Source organism: Clarias gariepinus, chromosome 6 (genome assembly GCF_024256425.1).
Source record: "Clarias gariepinus isolate MV-2021 ecotype Netherlands chromosome 6, CGAR_prim_01v2, whole genome shotgun sequence".
NCBI classification, from domain to species: Eukaryota; Metazoa; Chordata; class Actinopteri; order Siluriformes; family Clariidae; genus Clarias; species Clarias gariepinus.
This window is the reverse complement of record NC_071105.1, coordinates 18,432,244-18,457,668: the sequence shown is the minus strand read 5'-3', so window position 1 is coordinate 18,457,668 and position 25,425 is coordinate 18,432,244. Positions and strand designations below refer to the sequence as shown.

The window sequence follows — 25,425 nt, the reverse complement described above, 5'->3', positions numbered from 1 at the left end:
CCAGCTTAGGATAACTGCAACAAACTGGTGACCTGGAGTGATCACCACTCATTTTCTTTTGTGAATCTGGGCTTTTCCAGGCTTGTAACTTCTTATATTTGTTGTTTGTTTTGAGGAGTTTCCTCCCTGTTTTCTCTTCAGGAGGTAAAAAGCTGATCAGCTATAATCCAATGATTGACTTGGCCAGTCAAAATCTCTTTACTTTTTCTGTCAAGTGTTTTTGCACTGTTTGTCATTGTTTTGTTACAAAATTAATTTAAATTTAAATTTAAATTTTTGCTGCTGCTATCATGAGTAACATCAATAAAGATTAGTGAGTCTGTTCCAGAAGCAGCTGTCCAAGAGGTTGAATGTTTTGGATTATTATTAGATCCGTTCTTTTTCCACATTTTGTGTCTTTCCATTACTTGGAAAAGGTTAATCTTGGTTCCAAGGACTTGACCCTTGAGCAAGGCCGTTAACCCTCAACTGCTCAGATGTATAATGAGATTAAACAAATGTAAGTCGCTCTGGATAAGAGCGTCTGCCAAATGTCTAAATGTAAATGTTATTAGCTTTAGGCTACATTAAATTATTGGATGTACACTGATCAGTCATAACATTAAAAGGCAAAACATTAAATCCAATATTGTGCCATAATGGCAGCACACTATTTGAAGTCTATTCAAATTTAATGTGTGATTGTGTACTTTACCATGGACTGTCACCCTGCCCAGGGTGTACCTCACCTTGTGCACTAAGTCTCCTGGGACAGGCACCAGGCTCCCTGCAACCCTGTATACAGGATAAAGTGGCATAAATGACAATGTATGAATTAAATCTATTCAAATCTAATGTGTGTGTTTGTGTGTGTGTGTGTGTATACCACAGAAATTATTCCTATTTGAGATGGACCTTCAGGGAGCTGTCTTGTTATTACAGAGTGCTATAAGAAAATTGAACAGTAACAAGAAAACCGACACAGCAGAGGTACCAATACATACGTATTCATTTTCTTAAAATGTAGTCTACAATAAAAATAAATCTAACCAACCCAATGCCACAGGATGTAAGGAAATGTAGCCAAGAACAGAAGAGTGCCATGAAACAGGTACTTGAAGATACACATATGGTCATGCTTCAGAGGGATGGTGGTGCTATAATAGCCAGAATGCGAAAGGAAGAATGTAGATTTACTCATTCTGAAGACTACAGGTAGGCTTTTTTTATCCTATTGTCCTATTTTGCTAGTGTGACGAAGTACTATATTTAAGTAAGTATTTTGAAAAGGTATATCCTTGCTATTTCTTTTACAGGGCCTCAATGGATGCTGTGATGTGTCTATATAACCAGGTTGAAGAAGGAGTCCACACTCTGGTTATGAGATCCAATCAATCACTGCAACATCTAGATCATGTGCTCCTCCTGCGAGAGACAGAGGAACAACTTAATACAGTGAGATACCAGCGTTGTAGAGCTAAATATTTTTTTGTTATTTCCCAGCAAGAATTCTTGATTGTCAAAATGTGTTCATATTAATTTGGCAAAGTTAGAAACACTTAAATACCATTGGTTTTAGGTTGATTTTAAAACAAACCAAGCCAAGTGTAATTTCTAACATCTATACAATGCAACAGTTTTTGTGTATTTCTTATGCATTTAGTCTTCTAACTGAAACACAACTAATAAACAGTATGATATGCAGTAAAATGCTTATTCGACTGGCTGTGATCTAAAATAGAAAGAATTATGTATAATGCAAAAAAAAATTAAATTAAAATAGAAATATGTAAATTACATAGATTTTTTAAAATGTACGAAATGAAATTGTTAACTGTAAGGTATAAAAATATAAGAATATAGAAGTGAACACATATGTTGGGTGAGTAGGACAGCAGCAGTATGATAACAGTGAGCAGTGTGAAAATGTGCAGCGTAGCAAGTAATGTGCTACATCCTAACTTTGATGTGTAAGCAGAAATGGTGCAGGGTGTTTGTGTTTATTGTGTGAAAGCAATAAAAACTAATCTGATTTGTTTAGTCCTCTTTGGTGTTCTGGTTAAGGGCTTGAATAACCAGTGGGAAGAGGCTTCTCTTCAGTCTCAGCCTTGGCCTTCAGGAAGTGGAAGCGTTTCCTGACAGCAACAGAAGGAAAAATCATTGTTGATGTGATGTTACACACGTGATAGTATAGTTTTTATTTCTTTCCTGCAACTAAGCCAAAACCCTGAGTAGACTTGAAACCTGGTCTTAGCAGTTAGTTAGTCTTACCACTGGTCCAACAGAAGCCCTGCCACTGAGGCTGGTAAATGGACATATTTTCTTTGGTAACATTGAACGCAATGTAACACCTTCAAGTCATAAATTCTAGATAACTGTAGTTTACTAAAAGAGTAAATTAAAGCATCTGAAAGCAAAAAATCCAGCTTAGTCCAACATCTGTTCTGTTCTCTGCAGGTTGAACATTGTGCAAAAACCATATTACACTACAACACTGAAGATAAAGAAGTTTTATGGGAAAGTAAAGTGTAGTTGCAGTGTATGAGTTTGGCATGCCTGAATCATAAACAATATTATTCAATAATTTTCCACCTTCAAGATACATTTTATGCATGTTTCAAACTGTTGTGTTCATCCCACTCAGGATTTATGAATTCTTTTAGAATTAAGGGACCACAGATTAAAATGCAGTGGAAACATTTTGGAAACAGATGTTAAGCAGCAAAAATGTAAAAGTAAAAGTTGATCTTCTGGGGGTTGCACTTCTAGTGTTTTTTGTGGTTATTCATTCAACATTATATTTTTATATTACCTTCTTTGAACATGATCATAATTTGCCATCAAAATAATGCAGATAAATAAAGAATCTCACCTAAAAGAGAAAAAATTATTTCTTATCCAGAATCAATTTCATTCACAGAGCAGAGAATGGTTTGAAGAGGAGGCTAAGAGATGGCAGAAGGATCTCAACCCAGCAGAAGAAACCAGGGAGTCACTGGAACAAAGACTTGCAGACATTAATGTTGTCCTCACTCAAGCCCAGGTAGAATAAATGGATCTAAACATTCATTCATACATTAATGAGAAAACACATCCTAAGGACAACATAAACCATGTTATGACTTGGCTTACACAGGATTAGTATCCACTAAATATTCTAATTGAATATGGTATATAATGTGAATTATGGCTTTAGGTGAATGTTTGTTTCTATGGAAAATCAGCTGTCTGTTTTAACTTTCAAAATTCACTAAGGCATTATTAAAAATGTATTTGGTTTGACATTTTACCTGTATCTAAGAAAATGTAATGCAGAATATGTACATTTAAGACAAACTCTATATGGTTTTGTTAAGGAGAGAGAAGAGAAAACTGTGTCATTGATGAACAATGTGGAAAGAAAGATCCAGGGGACATGTTATCCTGAGACTAACATTTTTCATATACACATGACAAAGTTCAAAACCAACTTGGCAGCTTTCATTTTGCAAGCTGAACAGCACAAGACTGACCTGGAGGCATTGATCCATCTGTTTTATTTCTGTGACCAGGTTAGCACAAACCTTATAATACCTTATAATACAATGTATACCATATAATATAACGCTGAATAAAAATGCTAAGTAGAAACAAAAGTTTTTTTTAAACAAATTCTAATACTTCTTTATTTGTCAGGCCTTTGCTCTTACCAAAGAATGCAGTTATTATCTAGAACACATGGATGTAAGCTGCTACCCAGAGACAGCCAACATAAGCAAGCTGAAATCTTTTCAGGAGAGATTTAAAGTCTTTTCGCCAGAGCGCTTCGAGGAGGAGAAGCGTAATGCTTTGACTGAGACACAGCCCGAGGTGGTCCGTGTATGGAGTGAGGCTCGTTCAGTGTGCCAGGATGTCAAACAGAGACTGGAGGAGAAGCTGCTCGAGTTTGATAGAAAGCAAAAGCTTTCAAGATTTCCGAAGAAGGATGAAATAATGTTGGCGGATGATAAAGCTTCTTTCCCAACTCCCTCTTCCTGCCTAAACAGCTGTTCCCAGGAAAATTTTAATGCCCAATGTCACCAGAGTGAATCTTATAGACATACACAGAATCAAGACAGTCAAGCAAGGGATAAAATTGTAAATAATCACAAAGATTCAGCATTAGGAAGAACCTTAACTGCTCAGTTACTAAAGGTCTCCCGTGAACACCGCAGTGAGGATGATCTCAGGAATGCTGACCTTGTTGGCAGGGGTGAGAGGTATCTAGCATTGGGCCGATCTCATAGTGAGGGCTCCTGCATAAGAAGCTGTAGTGCTATGTTAACTGGGCCTCTATTATCCGTGTGCCAAAAAACATCTATCAGCCAACCCTGTATGATGCTAGCTGATAGAGAATGTGCTGCATTTCATCAAGACCGCTTCTGCTCAGACTATTCCAATATGAAACTAGAATGGATTCAAATGGATATTACAGCTAAGCCCACAGATACTGTGAATGACCAAGACTTTCAAATATCTCGGCAAGAAAGCTTTTGCTCAAGTGTGTCTAGCCCAAGACAGGGCTGGATAAAGGAGGAGAAAAGCAGCAAGATCTACGTGGATGATAAAAATACTGGCTACCCCTCCAGAGACCCTGTACCTCCAGACAGGCTAAAATTTAACTCAGACTGCAACACTGCCTTAGAACTGGAGAACAGCAGTAATTTAATGTGAGTAATCTAGAAAAGAAATACTGCTCAACTTACAAGAGCAACATCTGCACACACTTGAAGCAAGATCTTGTTTTCAGTATACGCTCACTGACTATGCTCTGTTTATAAGTAAACATATGTTGATGATTATATGGCCAGACATTGTGGGCTTCAATCAGAGATGATAACAATATCACACAGGAGAATTATTCCATTTAGGGATTTATACTGCTATAATAAAGGTGGGATAAAGAGTCCTTGAGCACATTATGTAAAAATCATATCCTTGTATAACTAGGTTGAGCTATTACCAGCTAATACCTGATGGTATTAGCTAATACAATGAGCTAATGCCATCTCTTTAAAACCATTACGTTTAACAGTCGGGTCCATATGTATTTGGACGCCATTTTCATATCTTGACCTACTGTATGCACACTATCACAGTGGATTTTAAATAGAGCAATCAAGATGTTAAAATTGTAGCCTGTAATTTAATGTATTCCACAAAAATATTGCATTAATTTGCATTAAGGAATTAGTGTATAGTGTGCAAAGCCCTAATTTTTTTATTTAAGTATTTGGACAAACTAATATAACTGTAATAGTACTTTTTAATATTTAGATGCAAAACCTTTGCAGTCAATGTGAAGGATTTGAAGTCTGAAACCCTTAGACATGTCTGCTTTGCCAGCTCTTTAAGGCAGCCAGCTTTCAGTTGTTAATTGCTTGTGGGGCTTCCTTCAGTTTTATCTTTAGTAAGTAAAAAGAATGCCTAATTCGGTTGAGGACCGATAATTGACTCTGCCATTTAGAAAGCATTTGACTGAATCTGAGCAGAAAAGTATACACTTCATTCTGGTACTTCTGTCAGAGGTCACATCCTCAGCAAACACCTGTAACTCAGTTATTTTGGAGCCTGCCAATCAATTTCTTTTATTTTAAAGACATACCAAATTGCTGATTTGGCCACTCATACAGTTTCTGCGATCTTTTTATTAGGCCGTTTTTTTTTTCTTTCTTTCATCCACTGTCATGGTGTACAGAGGCAAAATTGCTAAAATTGCACCACAGTCGAACAAAATAATGCAATGCATGATCTAAAAATATAAAAATATTTGACTCTTAATGTTATGATGTTGACTTGATAGTAAATTGCAGCACATCATGGAAGAGCTGTTACAGACAGAAAGAGAATATGTTAAAGCATTGGGTTATGTTATGGAGCACTACCTCCCAGAACTTGAGCGCCAAGATGTACCACAAGATCTGAGAGGACAAAGGGGAAGCATCTTTGGAAATCTGGAAAAACTTAGAGAGTTCCATCAACACCACTTTCTCAAAGAGCTTGAACTTTGCTTAAGACACCCTTTTCGTGTGGGACGATGTTTTCTACGACATGTAAGTAAGTTCTTTGCATATGTTGCAGTACAAACACAGATTTCTAAAAATGGTTTTCAGCATGCAAATTGTTGTCCTCTCAAGCCACCATGTATTTTTTTGTCTGTCTATCTGCACTGAGACTTACCTGCATCTTTCTCAAATCCAGAAAGAGAGTTTTGGTCTCTATGCTCTCTACAGCAAAAATAAACCTCGCTCTGACCACCTGCTGATTAACCATGGAAAAGAGTTCTTTAAGGTAAGAGGTAACAAGATTAACAATATGTTAAAACAGTATGATAAAAAAAAGATCATTTCCAAATGATCATCTTTATCTTTTTACTAATTCAAAGAACACACTGAATCACTGGATGATTTGAAACGAATGGTTATGACTATAACCTCTGTTCCCTGAAGGAGAGGAACGAGGTACAACACATATAGTATGGGATATCACGCCCTCTCGTGTCCTGGCTGAAGCCACCTTTATTCACGCCGTAAAGGCAGGCAAACCTGTGGTGACGTAGGTGTAGCCCCGCCTACACCTATAAACCATCGTCGCCACGGTTGACCCTCAGTTCGATAGCCGCTCTTCGCCGAGCGTAACTATGAGGCGGGGCAGCAATGTGTTGTACCTCGTTCCTCTCCTTCAGGGAACAGAGGTTATAGTCATAACCATTCGTTCCCTTTCAGTCGATTCACTCGGTACAACACATATAGTATGGGACATATATTCACGCCCCGCCGAGTATCTATCAAAGTTAGTCACAAGAACCCTGACAGCTACTCTACTGCATTATGGACCCCGCAGAGAGGACACAATGAGCCACCGAGGGGGCCGTTATATCAAGTCGGTAGAACCGGACAAAAGTGTGTGGTGAGGACCAACTGGCTGCCGCGCAAATCTCGCCCACAGACATTCCTTTGAACAGAGCCCATGATGTTGCCATAGCTCTCGTTGAATGTGCTTTCACACCCAGAGGCAATGGAACACTCTTGCTACTATAAGCTAGTGTAATAGCCTCCACAATCCAATGGGAAAGCCGCTGTTTAGACAGCGCTTTACCCTTTACTGGACTGGCAAAGCAGATAAACAGTTGATCACATAAGCGGATATCTACTGTACGGTCCATGTACACTCGTAGTGCACGTACGGGGCACAAATTATGCAATTTTCTCTGCTCATCAGAAGCAAAAGGAGGAGGAAAAAAGCTATAAAGGTCAAAGACCATAGAGCTATAATCAGTGGAGACGACCTTCGGTACATAGGCCGCGTTCGGCCGTAGAGTAACCTTTAACCCATTAGCAGCAAACTGCGTACAGGATGGATGCACGGACAAAGCGTGGAGATCGCCCACTCGTTTAGCAGATGCTAAAGCAAGAAGAAGTGCCGTCTTATATGAAAGAATTTTCATATCTATAGACTCAACTGGCTCAAAAGGAGGACCACAGAGGGCCTCAAGCACTAACAATAAATCCCAAGACGGAACACTGGACCTCGTAGTGGGTCGCAGACGTCGCACTCCCTTTAAAAACCGTACTGCCAGCGGATGAGCCCCTGGTGACACTCCGTCAAAACCAACATGACAGGCTGATATAGCCGCCAAGTACACTTTAATAGTAGAGAAGGAAAGGCCTTTCTCTAATAGTTCTTGTAGAAAAGACAAAATCTCCACCATGGAGCACTGAAATGGAAGAACATTATGTTCTTGACACCATTGCTCAAATGCTCGCCACTTGTAAGCATATAAACCTCTAGTAGACGAGGCCCGAGCACTTTGGATTGTCTCAATCACATTCGGGGGAAGCCCTTTTGCTAACAAATTGGACCTTTCAACAGGTAAGCGTGCAAGTTCCACAGCTCGGGACGCGGGTGCACTACCTCTCCCCCTGCCTGAGACAGAAGGTCCCTGAGGAGAGGAAGTTTCCATGGTTCTGCTGCTAGCAGGCTGACTATCTCTGCGTACCACAACTTCGCCGGCCAATGAGGTGCCACCAGGATTAGTGACAGGCCCTGCTGACGTACCCTCTCTGTGACAGGCAGAATCAGTTCTACCGGAGGGAAAGCATACAATAGAGCTGGGGGCCATGAGTGTGCCAGCGCATCGATCCCCAGTGGGGCATTGCGATCCGTTATGGAGAAGAATAGTGGGCAGTGAGCATTTTCTTTGGATGCAAAAAGATCCACTGCTGCCCTGCCGAAGCGCTCCCAGATCTGAGCTACCACCCATGGGTGTAATCTCCATTCCCTCACAAGCGGGCCCCCTCTGGATAGAAGGTCCGCCCCCAAATTCAGGTGCCCTGGAATGTGAGTGGCCCTGAGTGACAGAAGATGAACACTGGACCATAGCAATAGAGAATGAGATAGTTTCAGCAGGGGAAGTGAACGAGTCCCCCCTTGTCTGTTTATATACGACACCACTGTTGTATTGTCTGTCCTGATCAGAACATGATGGCCTGTTAAAGCCAGACGAAAATGTCTCAGGGCTAAGAACACTGCTAACAGCTCCAAATAGTTGATGTGAAGCCTGCGTTGTTCCTGTGACCACGCCCCCCTGATCGCGGAGCCGTCGCACAGAGCGCCCCAGCCGCTGAGGGAGGCATCTGTTGACACCACTTTGCGAAACGATACCCTGCCTATCGGAGAGCCCTGACGTAATAGCCTGGGTTCCCTCCAGGGCAGAAGGGCTGACATGCATGACGGTGTCACCGTCAGCCTCCTGTTGAGGTGGCGCGCCGCACATAGGCGGTGAGAGCGCACCCAGCGCTGAAACGCACGCATGTTCAACAGCCCGAGAGGCACCACAGTGATCATAGACGCCATCATTCCCATTAGTTGTAAAAACACCCGGAAACGAAGTTTGTGTTGCAACTGAAACAGAGCAAGGCAGCGCTGAAACGCGGCTATTCTGTGCTCTGAGAGACGTGCTCGGCTGGTAACGGAGCATATCTCCAGACCCAGGAATGAACACTGTTGACTCGGAATCAGTGAGCTTTTCTGCATATTTACTGAGAACCCTAAAGTCTGAATGTGAGACAGAACTAGTGCTGTCTGTTTCTCTGCCTGCTCGCTTGAGTTCGCTATCAGTGCCCAGTCGTCTAAATAGGCTAATATGCGAATGCCTTTCTCCCGAAGAGGAGACAGCGCCGCCTCGGCGCACTTCGTGAACGTTCGGGGAGCTAGTGACAGGCCGAACGGCAGCACTAGGTACTCGTAGGCCACGCCCTCGAATGCAAACCTCAGAAACTTTCTGTGGCGCGGAAAGATCGCTATATGAAAATAAGCATCTGTGAGATCGATCGTAGTGAACCAATCTCCCGGGCCTATTGCATTTAGCAGTTGCCTCAGAGTAAGCATTTTGAACTTGTACGTTCTTAGAAACGTGTTCAATATTCTCAGATCCAAAATAGGACGTAGTCCTCCCCCCCTCTTCGGAACGACAAAATACCGGCTGTACCAACCTGAGTTCGCTTCCGAAGGAGGCACCACTTGAATCGCCCTTTTGCTCAGAAGAGAATTTATCTCTTCCCGAAGCACCGCTGCGGCATCGTCCGACACCTCGGTGTTGATTATGGAAGAGAAGCGCGGTGGCTTTACGCGAAACTGTAGTCGGTATCCCATAGCGACTGTGTTTTGCACCCATGTCGAGACTGCGCATGCGCGCCACTCGAGAACGTGGGACGCCAACCGGCCCGCATTGGTTTCTGAAAGGGGTCTGCTGCCCCCTGGCGTTTCGCCAGAGTGCAGCCTCATCGATGGCACTGGGCTTTTTTGTTTTGCACCATTGTAAACAGGAAAATTCTTTATTGGTTTTAATAATGTAACATTCACATGATTCACAAAATGCACCATTTTTGGGGCAATCACACTGCAAACATCGAGGGTACTTGCTGTAAGTCCCTGAGAACTTTTTAACACGCCCCAACTGGGGTTCATAACTCGAACATAAGCACTTGTGTGTGAGGGGGGGGGATTGTGCTTGGGAGACTGTGTTAGGGAAGTGCAGCGCCGTTTGGGACTGATTTCCTGAACATAACGTAGCGGCCTCTTGGGCGGCATTGAGAGAGGAGAAACAGTGTCTCCCTGCTGCCAGAGCTCCTCTCTCTTTAAAATCCGAGCTAGGAGGAGTGAGGATTCTTCCTCCTAGTCGCTGAATCCTTTCGGACGCCCGGTGGGGGGCCCATACCCCAGGCCGACTGCCGTGGGTTTTGCCTGGGAGGCTGTTGTTTCACCGGTCGAGAGCTCGAGCTAGCTGCCGGCGGTGGTCTCTTATGAGGTGGTCGCGGAGTGTTCATACTTCGAGCCTGTTTGGGCTTCACCTCTCGTCGCGGAATAATGTCTCGCAACGCTTCGGCCTGTTTCCTTCTGAAGTCAAACTTTGCCTGAATGGCATCGAGTGACTGGCCGAACAAACCCTCAGCAGACAGCGGTTCGTCCAAGTAGACAGCCCTGTCTCTATCAGGAATGTCAGAGAGCGTGAGCCATAAATGCCTCTGTGCTACCACTGCGCTCGCCATCCCTCTCCCGAGGGAAAGAGCCGCACAACGAGACATGCGCAAAATGTAGTCTGTCGCTGTCCTGACCTCGTTAAGCAGCGCACAGAACGGGCTCTCCTGAGGCACCAGTGAGCCGAGCTCTGCCAAACACATTGCCTGATATGTTTGAAGCAGCGTAGCGGAGTTGAGCGCACGAGCAGTGCCCGCTTGAGCGCGGTAAATTTTCTCCAGCTGGGCAGAGGAGAATCTACAATGTTTAGACGGAAGGAGAGTAGGTCCAGACACTCCATGATTGTGCGAGGGTGCCAAATAAGCAGCCAAAGATGGCTCCATTGGCGGTGGGCTAACTAGCCCTGCCTTCTCAGCTCCGTCTAATTCCAAATATTGTCCGTAACCGGGCACTGATACACGGGTCGACAGCGGCTTGCTCCATGACGACGTTAACTCGCCGACAAAGTCGGGAAACATGGGCAAGCAGTTCTTAACTGTTGTCGGTTCCGGAGGAAGAAAAAATCCCACGAACCTTGACGGTTTTTGAGCCGGCTGCGGGGAGGGCCACTCCACCTCCAGCTTCTCGGCCGCTCGGCGGTAGAGAGCAAAAAATGAAGTGTCGTCCCGAGCGGTTAACGCAGTAGCAGCGGAGCTCTGAGCAGGCGGCACAATTTCATGCTCGTCCTCCGACAAGCCATGCATTTCTAGGCCGATGTCGAGCACGTCATCGTCCTCGAAAGCATGCTGCTCGGTGCCTGGCTGCTGGCCAGCGCTGTAGGAGAGCCCACGGTTCTCCGAACCCTCGAGATACTCCATCTGGTCCGCCCAGCTAGGTGCGGGGACTTCTGACAAAAATTCCTCGTCAGCAGACACAGGCGAAGCTGGGACTGCTGATTCGGAAAGGAGGGGGTCCTGCTGAGCGACTGTATTTCTCCCCAGGGTCCTTTCCACGAACGTGACCCGTCTTTCCAGCGTTGAACGCCGGAGCTGGCGACAGAGCTCACATGACTCTGGCTCAGCTAGAGCTCTCCTAGCATGGAGAATCCCCAGACAGACGGGGCACGCTTCGTGCTGGTCCTTTTCGTGCAAGGAGAAACCGCACTCCTGAGGACAGGGGCGAACAGCGGACCTCTTCTTAACTACATTAGCTTGCATGCTCATCTTAGCCAGCGCTGTTAGCACAGCTAAACAGAAGCCAACTAACTGAGATGTCGCTAATGTTCTGACTGTCAGAGAACTTAAAAGTCAGCGCCCCGCGGGTAGACGACTCACCAAAATGAGGCTGTTGTCGCTAACGCCAACAAGAGCAGTTAAGCTGATTTTAAGCGCAGTCTTTCAACGTAAAACGTAGAGTTTACTAGCAGCACCTAGAAAACTTCTACGGAAAAGGTGTTCACAGCGAGGTGAAGAGCGTAAGAACTGAGGGTCAACCGTGGCGACGATGGTTTATAGGTGTAGGCGGGGCTACACCTACGTCACCACAGGTTTGCCTGCCTTTACGGCGTGAATAAAGGTGGCTTCAGCCAGGACACGAGAGGGCGTGATATCCCATACTATATGTGTTGTACCGAGTGAATCGACTGAAAGGGAACTTAGGAAAATTACATTTACTATGATCAGGGCCTGTATTGACTAAGTGTTTCAGAGTAAGAAATTGCTCCTAAGTGGCAAAAATTCCATGCTATTTTGGTCCTACTTTTAGAAGTAGGAGTAAGAGCAATTTATCAAGATTCTTAAAATCTTGGAAATCACTTCCCTCTCCACCAAAATATAGGAGAGGTCTGGAGATGTCCTAACTGGTTAGGAGTAGCGAGGAAATGTACAGGCAGAGACGCGCACAAAGGAGAGACGTTTTAGTAACAATGAGTAACAAAGTAGTCATGAAAGACACGTTTGGGCAGCAACAACAACAACAAAAAATTATATATATATTTTTAAGCATCAAGTGCCGAACTGGTTCATTAATGCTGTCTCTGGAGGTGACTCATACTGTATGTTTTTTAGTAACAGTGCAAATGCAGCTTTGAAACAGTGACATAGTCAAAAATGTCAGAAATAATAAATTAAATTATAAGCAGCACTTCATCACTCATTAACACAGTGTATCCCTGTTTTTCACACCCGTCAGAGGTACGTGCGGCTAACGGACAGGTGGCATCGATGCTTTTACAAATTTCTGTCCACTCACTTTCATCTTTTAAGAAAAAAGTAGGGCGGAATTTAGCTTTAATTTTATTACATTTTTTTTTAGACTTCCAAAAATGCTCTTATTTGCTCTCAATGCTTCAGTTTCACTTTCTGTACAAAGTAATTTTGGTCAGATTATCACAGTTTTATTATATGGGCTTTACACAGTTGATTGATTGAAGCAGGCTGATTAAAATAACGCCACGCTCCATAAGTTTTATCTGTGTGCATAAAGCTTTTACACAACTGACGCTGATATCAGGATTTTACTTTTCCACCGTTTAAAACTACAAAAAAAGATTATGGCTTACTTTATGGCTCTCAGTGTCCTATGCACGGGGTGTCATACGCTTTCCTTGGCACAGTCCTACTTCTCGTTAAAAAAAAGGAAGTTTAATAAAAAACGCTTATGTCTGAGCTTTGAGCTAGTATTATTTTCAGTCCTAAATGGACTTGAACTAAATGAACTAAATGCGCGCGGTTCCTACGAGTGATTCTGAGACACTCAGTTTGCCCCGTTCCTGATTTCTTATTCTTTTGCATGTTTGTCACACTTAAATGTTTCTGCTCATCAAAAAACGTTAACTATTAGTCAAAGATAACATAATTGAACACAAAATGCAGTTTTTAAATGAAGGTTTACGTTATTAAGGGAGAAAAAAAAACTCCAAATCTACATGGCCCTGTGTGAAAAAGTGATTGCCCCCTTTGTTAAAAAATAACTTAACTGTGGTTTATCACACCTGAGTTCAATTTCTGTAGTCACCCTCAGGCCTGATTTCTGCCACACCTGTTTCAATCAAGAAATCACTTAAATAGGAGCTACCTGACACAGAGAAGTAGACCAAAAGCACCTCAAAAGCTAGACATCATGCCAAGATCCAAAGAAATTCAGGAACAAATGAGAACAAAAGTAATTGAGATCTATCAGTCTGGTAAAGGTTATAAAGCCATTTCTAAAGCTTTGGGACTCCAGCAAACCACAGTGAGAGCCATTATCCACAAATGGCAAAAACATGGAACAGTGGTGAACCTTCCCAGGAGTGGCCGGTTGACCAAAATTACCCCAAGAGCGCAGAGACAACTCATCCAAGAGGCCACAAAAGACCCCAGGACAACATCTAAAGAACTGCAGGCCTCACTTGCCTCAATTAAGGTCAGTGTTCACGACTCCACCATGAGAAAGACACTGGGCAAAAACGGCCTGCATGGCAGATTTCCAAGGCGCAAACCACTTTTAAGCAAAAAGAACATTAAGGCTCGTCTCAATTTTGCTAAAAAAAACCATCTCAATGATTGCCAAGACTTTTGGGAAAGTACCTTGTGGACAGACGAGACAAAAGTTGAACTTTTTGGAAGGTGCGTGTCCCGTTACATCTGGCGTAAAAGTAACACAGCATTTCAGAAAAAGAACATCATACCAACAGTAAAATATGGTGGTGGTAGTGTGATGGTCTGGGGTTGTTTTGCTGCTTCAGGACCTGGACGGCTTGCTGTGATAAATCCATGAATTCTACTGTCTACCAAAAAAATCCTGAAGGAGAGTGTCCGGCCATCTGTTCGTCAACTCAAGCTGAAGCGATCTTGGGTGCTGCAGCAGGACAATGACCCAAAACACACCAGCAAATCCACCTCTGAATGGCTAAAGAAAAACAAAATGAAGACTTTGGAGTGGCCTAGTCAAAGTCCTGACCTGAATCCTATTGAGATGTTGTGGCATGACCTTAAAAAGGCGGTTCATGCTAGAAAACCCTTAAATAAAGCTGAGTTACAACAATTCTGCAAAGATGAGTGGGCCAAAATTCCTCCAGATTGCAGTTATTGCTGCTAAGGGTGGCCCAACCAGTTATTAGGTTCAGGGGGCAATTACTTTTTCACACAGGGCCATGTAGGTTTGGATTTTTTTCTCCCTAAATAATAAAAACCATCTTTTAAAAACTGCATTTTGTGTTTACTTGTGTTATCTTTGACTAATAGTTAAATGTGTTTAATGATCAGAAACATTTTGTGTGACAAACATGCAAAAGAATAAGAAATCAGGAAGGGGGCAAATAGTTTTTCACACCACTGTATATATATACTGTATATAGATATAGATATAGATATACACACACTGCAGTTATACAAGGGTATGATTTTTTTAATGATGTGCTCAAGTACTCTCTATTCCACATTTTCTAATAAAACTGCAAATAAGGAGCATATTTTTAAAGAATGAGATTCCTACCCCCAACCTTTTACCTCAAACCTGTTCTGGCAACTCACTATGGCCTAACACCTTAGTAAACCAATACCTGAATACCTTAGTAAACCAATACTTGAATGAACCAATACCTGGATCACCATCTGCAGTCTGTAATAAAATGTAATCTCAATTTTTTGTTCTTGTTAGGTTTTATCTAAGAGTAGGAGGATATAAGTAGGGGTAAAAGCTTAATTAATTGACTTTCTTAACTATTCCTTAGTCAATTCACCCACACACTGTGCTACACACACTTTTAATTTCTACAGCAGAAACAACAGCTTCTGGGAGACAAAATGGACCTGTCATCATACCTGCTGAAGCCAGTGCAGCGCATCAGTAAATACAATCTGCTTCTGCAGGACATGCTACAAGAGTGTGACACGACATCACACAAAGCTCCTGAGCGTGCCGAGTTACAGGCTGCATTAGAGGTCATACAATTCCAGCTTCGGCATGGCAACAACCTTCTTGCTATGGATGACATCCAGGAATGTGACGTAAGTATGGTCGAGAGGCATATGCCAAATGCCTAAATCTAAATGTATATGAGAGTTGAGGAAGGGTAATCTTAATGCGGTCAAATTTTAATTGTGTTTGCGTGACATTACTTAATACTTTCATTATGTATTAATTAATTGATTAAATAAAATGTATAAAGTAATAAAATTCTATTACTTTTATAAGTTTTGCATTTGAAACATTTTTTTTTTTTATTTAATGAAAGTTTCTAAATTATTATATGTTTAGTCATGTGTAATATAGCATATCACATCTGATTGCTCTGGTATAAAAAGAGTGTGGGCTAAGCCACTCTAGGTCTTTTGAAAATGTACCTTGTTCTACTTTCTATTTTGTACTGTTGACCACATGACCTCAAAATATGTACTGTATTATTATGTCTGCTAAATAAACCTTTTGCTGTTTATTAAACAATATTTTTATTACTACAAAGAGTTTGGTACTGTCCTGTAAATATTTTTAACTCTTAATCTTTACAGGTGAATCTGAAGGAACAAGGGCAACTGATTCGCCAAGATGAGTTCCTGGTGTCCTTTAGGAAGAAGAAATGTTACAGACATATTTTTCTTTTTCAAGATCTTATCCTCTTTAGCAAGACCAAGAAGACAGAGGTTGGAAATGACATATATATCTACAAACAGTCATTCAAGGTAATTACTCTACATACAGTACATCCCAGTCTGTGTTATTTTTTTTATCTATAAGATGTAATGAAGCAAATTGCTAAAATATTTTCACCCATAATCACTATGTTTTTCCTTCTTTGCTGTTTAAACTTCCTGTACAGACTTCAGACATTGGAATGACACATAACTCTGGTGATAGTGGGCTGTGTTTTGAAATTTGGTTTCGGAGGAGGAAGTCACAGGACACATACACACTACAGGCAAGAAGTTATGAAGTGAAGAAAGGCTGGACCAAAGACTTGGAGAGGATTTTGTGGGAACAGGCTATACACAACAGGGGTCAGTACACAGAGGTTATCTAATTTTGACTAATAATTTGTTCTAATAACTTTTAATTGAATAGTGCATTAGCAAACAGTGGCTTTTTGTTTTCATTAAGATATAACTAGCTATTGCATTGTTAGAATATTTTGTCTTTTGGTAAACAAACAAACAAACAAAAAAACCCACAGTGGATAACATTAATACTTACAGCTCTATGGTCCTTGGTTTAATTCCGAGCTCAAGTAACTGTCTTTCTGGAGTTTCTCCTATACAATGCATGGCCAAAGTAGAGTCACACACTCTAATATTTCGTTGGACCACCTTTTGCTTTGATTAAAGCCTGTATTCACCATTACGTTGTTTGGGAGAGTCGGACCGCCGACAGTGTCGTCTCCAGCACCCCAAAATTCTCAATATACCTGTGACGTGTTTTGAAAATTATTTTGGATTTGTCTGCTCTTTTTTCATTAAAAAAGTTCCAGTTTCCAACCTTGGCAGTTAATTATGGAAGCAAAATAGTCTTATTAATAATTCACACAAAAGACACAATGCACACATGCATATCCCAATTTACATGCGTGTAACCCAATTCACATGCATGAAAAAAAAATATTCACAATGGACTTTGAATGTGAAAATCGTCTTTCGTGTGTGAATATCCCTAGATTAGTTTGTGTGCATTTTTGAGACTTTGCTGGCACCAACATGGGTCATTCATGCTCTTTAAGCAATTAGATGCGACCTCACCATTTAACCAACCACAGCCCTCCAGGAGCGCAGCACTCAAATAGCTCAGCTTTGCACACCATTTGCGCAATCTCAGTTAATTCAACGGAAATGGAGTTTTACCTACTCAAACCAAGAAAAGTATGCACATGTAAGTTATTACTTTATTTCATAATTTTTCATTAATGAACTTTGCTGAAAATAACACAGCTAACCACTTTATCATCTTTATACTGTAAACACCTTACCCTCATTACATGTTTGTCGCAGTTTTTCATTGTCAAATTAAACAATGCAAACACTTATAGTATGGTAGCATAGTAAAAATAGCATGTGACTGAGTATTGTCACTATTGTCACTATTTACAATTTGAGTGGTGCATTGATCATTCATTATAACTTTCTTAACTGGTGTTTGGTCCGTTTAAACTTACAGTTACAGCAATAAATACATATAGCATGTTGTACATTATGTAGCAACTATGTTAAAACAATAATTTGAACAAGGTATGCAGCATGATTCAAAACATTTATTTTAAACGGTATAACTTACTGTCATTGTCATTAAAGTACATTTTTTCTTTTTAATAATTTGGGAATCTCTCCAGCAGTACATTCTTCAATGACTTCATAATCGTTTGGTTCATGTCTTTGAGAGACAGCCACTGAACATTGACTACCTATAGTTTATTTGCAGACAGGAGCTAGTCGTTATTGGTGTCCTGGATAAAATGATACATATTCCAGAAGATGTCATGACAGACAAATATAAATATTTTTAAAAAAATGTTGGCCAGCTGCTATGTAATGCTGGTGTTATTTTATTTTATCAATTAACTCTTGTAACCTGTTGAAACCGTCTTTTATAATTATTGATAATTCACTATGGAGCGATATCCCGGACAATATTCAAAAGGAATTGCAAATTACATTTGCAATTGCGTTTCCCATATGTGGACACACAAACTGTGCCATAATTCAAATGCAATTGCAAACTTTGCATTACCGTTTGCTGTTTTGCCTCCGTGAGCGCACACTGACTGCCAAATTTCAAATAAAAAAGGAAAGTCTATTTGCATTTGTATTTCCCATGTCTTACAAGTCATGAGCCTGTCATATTTAAATAGCAAAATCAATGACCACGTTTGCTTTTTCACTTTCTCTGCGTTGCGCGTCAAGCCAGCCAAAATTCAAACGCAATCGCTAACCCATTTGCAATTGCATTTCCAACACATTACACAGAAACCTGTCAATCAGCGTCAGGGGCGGGTCTATACTGAGGGGCGAGATTGTGTGGTGAGTGACGTCACTCGCAGTCGTCGACCAAGAGAAGGGGAATTTGTGCAATGAAGGTGAACCTCAGTAAAGTTGTGTTATGCACTAAAATGTCCCCTGTCACGGATTGCACCCCCCACAAAATCTCTATCAAATATAATAGGACATCATAATAAAAAAAATCATATTATTATTATTATCAAATATATTATTGCTATTATAATTAACCCTAGGCATGTTACAAATTAATACACGAAAATTAAGACACATAATACAAATTTTCATGTAATGTTTTTTTTTGTGGAACATTTATTTTGCAGGAGTAAATTATGAAGCGATATTATGGGATATCAATCAACATTTTTAACTAATCCCTTGAATGAATGAATGAATAAATGAATGAAGTACAATTTTAGCAACCACTTTTCGCCACCTTATTTGAAGCTAAAGTTACTTATTTTTTTTTTTTTTACAATTTTCAAAAAACTCAATTTTGGTTTATATTTTAGACATTAGTGTTAATATCAGAAATACAAACTTTTATCCAAGTACCTCTGATAATTTGAATTATTGTAAGGAAATCATATTGTAAGGAATAATGGTGACTAAAGAGACTGTTTGTGAAGCTGTTTAATGATACCTATAAATGACAACCGCTCTTTCTGGCTTAGTGACAGCACCTAAGCAAATTTGAATTCATTATGTTATAAACACTTAAGCTGTTAATGAAATAAAAGCAAATCTGGTGGCATTCAGATATACATAGATTTCCCATAAGAAATAATGGAAATTCAAATTATTTGTTCCACAGCCTAAAAAAATAAAAACATAAAAGGAGTTAACACAAAATATAAAGTAAAAATAAAACAAATTAACCATACAATAAATAAATCCAGACAGAAAAGTGTTTCCATTTATGCGCACAGGTGCTTTGTGCGTATGTTTATCTTTCTTTTTCGCTGCAGAGTGTGTGTGTTATGTGTGTGCGTGCGTGTAATTTGACATACACTAAAGGCGAGAGAGAGACAGTGAGTAACCTGGCACAATGTCAAATTACGTGCACGCACACACATAACACACACGCAAACACTGACACACACTAAAGACAAGAGTGTTTGCGTGCACCGGCGTGGTGTTAGATTACGCATGCGCACACACATAACACACACTGCAGTGCAAAAGAAAGCAAATCTCACACACACACATTAGAGGCGAGAGACAGAGTGAACCGCCACAGTGTCAAATTACGCGTGCGCACACACATAACACACACACTCCAACACTGACACACAGTACAGGCGAGAGAGAGAAGGAGAGTGTGTGCACAAAAGAAAGAAAAACACACACATGCACACACACGGATGTTGATTATACCAATAAGTGACGAGCACTAAGACCCAGCAGGGGAGAAGATTACCCGCAGTGCAAGAGAGAGAAAAAACGTTGGCTCAGTTGTGATCACGTGACGCTCGACGTCAAAACAAGTAGCGCATGCGTGATACATGATACTTGGTGCTCGTAAACCAAAACAGTGCTCGTTTTTTTTTTAAATCTTTGCTCGTCTTGCGGAACACTCGCAGACCGCGTTACTCGTAATCCGAGGTTTTACTGTATCAGAATACCCTGTGACCCATAAAAACATCCATTCTCTAATTAAAAACTGTGACTGTCTTGATTTACAAACATGTAATGAGGGTGAAGTGTTTATAATATAAATAATAAAGATGATGATATTTTATAAAGATGATACACACACACAAATTCAGGGATATTCACACACGAAAGACGATTTTTACATTCAAAGTCCATGATACACTTGTGAATTTTAAACATTCAAAAAATTTGGACACAGTTGTGCATGCGTGAATTGTGTTTCGCATTTGTAAGACGTATATTATGAATATATTCACTACTCTTAATAAGTTAAGGATACTCATATTTACAAGAGTGCTTTTCCCATATGCTCTGAATTTGAATGAAACAGGTAAAAGTTTCCTTTGATATTACTAATAATGTATGAGAAGAAACACCATTTTTATAAGTTTAATATTTATTACCCCCAAAATTTAGACAATAACAGGGATAGCCCCAAATAACAAAAATTTACATTGTCAGTAGCTGGTGTTTCCACTATTTGCCGCAATGACAGCTTGACAGCGACGTCTCATGCTCCTCACTAGCCTCATGATATTGTTCTGAGGCAATGCGTTCCACTCTTCCACAAGTGCTACAGGCAGTTTTGCCAGGTCACGTGGGGGTGGGGTATGATCATCCAGTTTCTGCTTTAACTGGTCCCAGACGTGCTCTGTGGGGTTTAGTTCAGGGGACATTGATGGCCATACCGTATGAGGCACTCCAACTTCCTGAAGTCGAGCTGTGACAATTCTGCCACAATGTGGTGCAGCATTATCATCCATGAACAGAAAGTTGGGGGTGTGCTGGCGGAATTTGGGGATAATGATGGGTTCTATGATGTCTCTGGGGTAAAAACGTGCAGTGACTAGCCATGTACAATAACCAAATCTGTTTTGCGCTGACTGGTGATGCCTGCCCAGACTGTTGCACCTCCTTCACCAAAGCAAACCCTGGGGACCATGTTGACCTCAGCGTATCGCTCACATCATCATTTCTGTGCAAGGTGACCCAACACTCATCAGTGAACACGATGGTGGACCACTGCTGTATTGTCCAGGTCACATGGTCTTGTGCCCACTGCAAACGTTTATGATCTTGGAGTCAGTGGAGTCACCTGCAACAATCGTCTGCCATTCAAGCCAAAGCGGTGGAGTCAGTTGCGAATGGTTTGTCTGGAAACCCTAGTACCCCTCGCATCTCGTAAACGATGTCTGAGTGCATACTGTAGGTCCTTAGGTACTGGTCATCGTTGCTGCCTGTCACTCGTGGGGCTCCACTCCTGGGTCTGTCATGAACTCTGTCAATAGTTCTGTGTCTTGATGCAAGTCTGCTGATGACACTTTGAGACACACAAAGTTCAAAAGCACCATCTGACTGCCTGCCACTGACCTGAAGGCGTGCCATGGCCAAGTGGCGCTGCTCGGCTGTTAAGTGACGTTGTGTGTTCATGGCTGTTTGAATTATGAACTTGGAATGACTTACTGACAATACCAGCATTTATACCCACAGAATGTTGAAATTGATGTCACACTGAAAAAGGTTGTCTTGTGAGATTGGCCCCGATATAAGGCACACCTGTACACAATGAGACCATTACATGGAAAACACAAAATGAGGTGTGTCTATCAACCCAATACAATTGCCTCCCTATCCCAAAAATGTCTGAAGTGAAACAAACACTGTATGTATGACATCCATTAAAGGGGTCATCCAGACACATTTTTCATTAAATGTTAATGATCTTTAGGGTCCTAATGAAAAGATTGTAATATATTTAATAAAAAATTCCCAATGGTTGTGTAAAAAAAACACTACTTTTAACTGGTAAAAACTAGCTCTGTTCTCAGCAACCTATTTCCTTTAAATGCTTATGATCTCTGCTGAGCCCGCCCCCCCAGTTCTGTGGGGCGTGTCTTCACAACACACGTGGGGTATAGCCACAGGAGTGTAGTCCAGTGCGGGCAATGCTTTGGACTGCATTACCCACAAAGCATTGCCCACACGGGCAATGCTTTGTGGGTAATGCAGTCCAAACTGAAAAACGCTGGAATATAGAGCCTGAGCCTGTTTTCTTAAGTCGTTTTTGGTTTAATTTAAGTACGGAACCTACGCGGAAGTTTGTAATTTCGCCTGACAACGCAAAAATTAAAAGGATGGACATGCATCGACTCGATTTGTCTTTCTCATCACTACATGGGCATGAATTAACGGGCTTTTACGCTGCCGCGAGCAACAACAACAAAAGCGGAGAAGCTTACTGAGAGAAATACAAACACGATGTGTTTACTGATGTGTTTACAATACTTCTTAACCTTCGACAGACATCGTTATAAACCATCTAACGTTACAAAGGTAAGCATAATATAGTTTTCCGACTACGTACACAGTTTGCAACTAGACAATCACCTTAATGCATTGTTTATTATAAACGGCCGATTAGGGATTATATAGAGACGGATGTACATAGAGAAGAAGCCATAACCATGTTCTATGAGAGTATAAGTTAACTTACACTCCGCATTCATCGTGATTATTAAAAAGGCGATCTGCAAAGATTCATAGAAAAAGGAATTACACTCACTGAGCCTGGTGAAGATGAAGCAGGAACACAAAGTTAGTACAGATCCATTTTTAGGAGCAGCTTCGTAGCAAAACCTGCTTTATATTGACCCGCGTTTATAAAGCAGTCTGGTGAAAAATTATTAGCGCAAACATGAACGCATTTAGGTAGATCAGCGGGGACGTTAGCTTCAAAAACAAAATTCAGCCACTGCGTCCTCAGTGGCTCAGATGTCGGTAGTGAATGACGACTACTGTGTTCGCTATTACACCCAACAACTGTACACCACACTCGCTTAGGCGACATTTTGCTCCAGCGGCGAAAAACAATGGCCGACAGCTTCTTCTCACTCGGGGCGGGTCTTTGCTAAAACACCAGTGTCAATTAACTAGTGTAGGATTTGATTGACAAGCGGCCTCTTGTGGTGTGGCGTCACAGTGACAGGCATTTGCGATTGGCCTGATTTCAGAAGGGGCATGTAATAAATGAAAACAAAAACCACTGGGCGGCTCTTTATCATCGTAGAGTGGTTGTGTACGCACTCTCCTAACACACAGTTCAGTCCAAACAGCTTAAAAAAGTGAATGTAGACCTGTATGACCCCTTTAAGTCTCTCACAATATCCTCAACTTATTGTGAGTAGTGTACATTTGTTTTGTGCACGTGAGTAGTTTTTTTTGTAAAAATATTTTTTTTTCGTGCACGTGAGTTGGGTTTTAAGCATGTGAATTGGGATACGTAAGTGTTCATTGTGTCTTTTGTGTGAATTATTAATGAGACTATTTTGCTTCCATAATTAACTGCCAAGGTTGGAAACTGGAACTTTTTAATGAAAAAAGAGCAGACAAATCCAAAATAATTTGTTTTGAGTTTTAAATTATTATGGGTGGAAAAAGTTCTATTTCAGCAAGACAAATTTTTTTAAATGAGCATTATCTCTTGGAAAGTTTTCAGCAACATACTGTAAACCTAAAAAATATGAAAATAGCTTCTGTAGGTATATTTGCATTTACACAAAAAATACTTTATAACTGCTTAATGGCTCTTTCATTGGATGCTCGACACAGAGATTCGTATGCAAGAGAGGGTCTTCATGGGAATTGGATGCAAGCCTTTTATGGACATTAAGCCTAGTGAAGCTGCCATCTGTGACCGTGCCATTAACTGCGCTATAACAGGACGAGGTGAAGACTACCATATGCCTTATGTACTAAAAATGATAATCACAATAGATGACAAATTAAAGGACTACTTACTGTACATACCATGTTGACAAATTTAAATAATGTGGTGGCATGTTATTATATTATACAGTATATTATTTAGAGTTATATTTTATAATACAGTGGCATTCTTATATTTCTGTTTCTGGATTTATTTAACATTCTCAGACTGTATGACTCCTGTTTTATCTGGAATGTCTAACACAGAACGAGGATTTCTTGCCCAGAGGCCGAATTCTACTGGTTCAGCCAGCTATGTGTCGTCCTGCAGCCACTCGTCTTCATCTTCTTCCTCCGGAAGAGGATCTGTCTCACCTGTCGGTTACCACATTGCCTTTTGTAGAAGAGTTGTTTCTGCGTCGGACCCTGGAGGATTCTCCAATCCAGGAGAGCATGACCTGGACCAGGAAAATGTCAGGCAAAATCAGCTCGGTAAGGAAGGGGTAATAAGGGGTAATAAAACTAAATAAAACTAAATTTACTCTCTGGCCACATTCTAACATTAATTCTAAAATGCAAAAAATAATTCTTTCTTGTGTTAGCATACCTGTATACTGGTCAAATGTCAGTTTTCAGTTTATTCATCTTATTTTAGTTGACAGTTCAGAATCTTCAGGCGAGAGTGTAAGTGGCCTCAGCAGTTCCGGCTACAGTTTCCAGTCAGTCATTGGAGGAGAACATGACGTACATTCCTTAGTCATATCTGACACTGGTCTAGGGAAACCAGAGGACCACCAGCAAGACAAGGAAAAATCTAACCCCCAACACCAAAACAGGGAGCAACCACTCAAGGTGAGTTTTGTTACAAAATGTATGTTTATTGTAGACAAAAGTCTACAGTATATGTACGTATTGTGCATGGAAATGATTGTGATTTCTTTTCTTCACAATGCAGGTTCAAGGGAATATACACATGGGAAAATCAACTGAAGTTTAAATAGAGTATTATTTCCATCATGGAGCACTGTGAACCATGTGGAACTATCTAATCAACATGGAAATGTTGTTAAAACAGCCTAATTTTGGTTCTTTTATTGTTCTATGAGGATGCTTTCAGTCACCACCAGGTTTATCCAGGAGAGGGTGATTACAAAGCTGTCCAACATAATATTTATTATTGATTTTAAAATTATTAATAGAATCTACCAGCTCACTCCTTTGCAATACATTATTTTATACTTTATGTACACTTTTGTTATTCAAATTGTTATCCAATGTTACAGTTGCACTGTGGTTACTGTATGTATTTTATGTGTTTTTTTTTTTATTTGTTTTTTTTAGTGTCTGATGAGTTCCTGTTTTCTGTTAAATATGTACCGTACATCCAGTATTGCCAAAAGGAGTAAATGTAGTAATACCTTTCTGCAAACGTAATTGGCACAGGTACTTTATGTAACGCAAACCAAAATAAAAGTAATAATTTCCCACCTGGATAAAAATATGTGACTGCCCTAGACAAATGGTTACACATGCTACTGGAACTGTAAGAGCAACTAGAGAGGTACATTTCCTGAAGAAAATGTGAGTGGTGCTTGCCGTGGTGAAACTCTGGCCCTCCATATCTCTACGACAATGGGATCTTGATAGT

General features: G+C 40.8%; 1 protein-coding gene across 2 annotated transcripts in view; it reads left to right on the top strand.

Annotated features, from left to right (window-relative positions):
- quo (quattro) overlaps positions 1–24,842 on the top strand; it is a 48,527-nt gene extending 23,685 nt beyond the window's left edge. The window contains exons 9-23 of one of the 2 annotated variants that reach the window (XM_053497719.1): positions 871–969; positions 1,046–1,194; positions 1,296–1,434; positions 2,900–3,022; positions 3,336–3,497; positions 3,655–4,667; positions 5,801–6,050; positions 6,199–6,288; positions 15,216–15,446; positions 15,948–16,118; positions 16,256–16,433; positions 23,682–23,798; positions 24,045–24,269; positions 24,433–24,629; positions 24,733–24,842. In XM_053497719.1, the coding sequence (XP_053353694.1) occupies positions 871–969; positions 1,046–1,194; positions 1,296–1,434; positions 2,900–3,022; positions 3,336–3,497; positions 3,655–4,667; positions 5,801–6,050; positions 6,199–6,288; positions 15,216–15,446; positions 15,948–16,118; positions 16,256–16,433; positions 23,682–23,798; positions 24,045–24,269; positions 24,433–24,629; positions 24,733–24,774 (3,186 nt within the window). In that variant the 3' untranslated portion in view covers positions 24,775–24,842. Of the gene's footprint in view, positions 1–870; positions 970–1,045; positions 1,195–1,295; positions 1,435–2,899; positions 3,023–3,335; positions 3,531–3,654; positions 4,668–5,800; positions 6,051–6,198; positions 6,289–15,215; positions 15,447–15,947; positions 16,119–16,255; positions 16,434–23,681; positions 23,799–24,044; positions 24,270–24,432; positions 24,630–24,732 lie in introns of both variants that reach the window. The other variant, XM_053497718.1, reaches the window with a different exon arrangement.
- Positions 24,843–25,425: the final 583 nt, after the last annotated feature.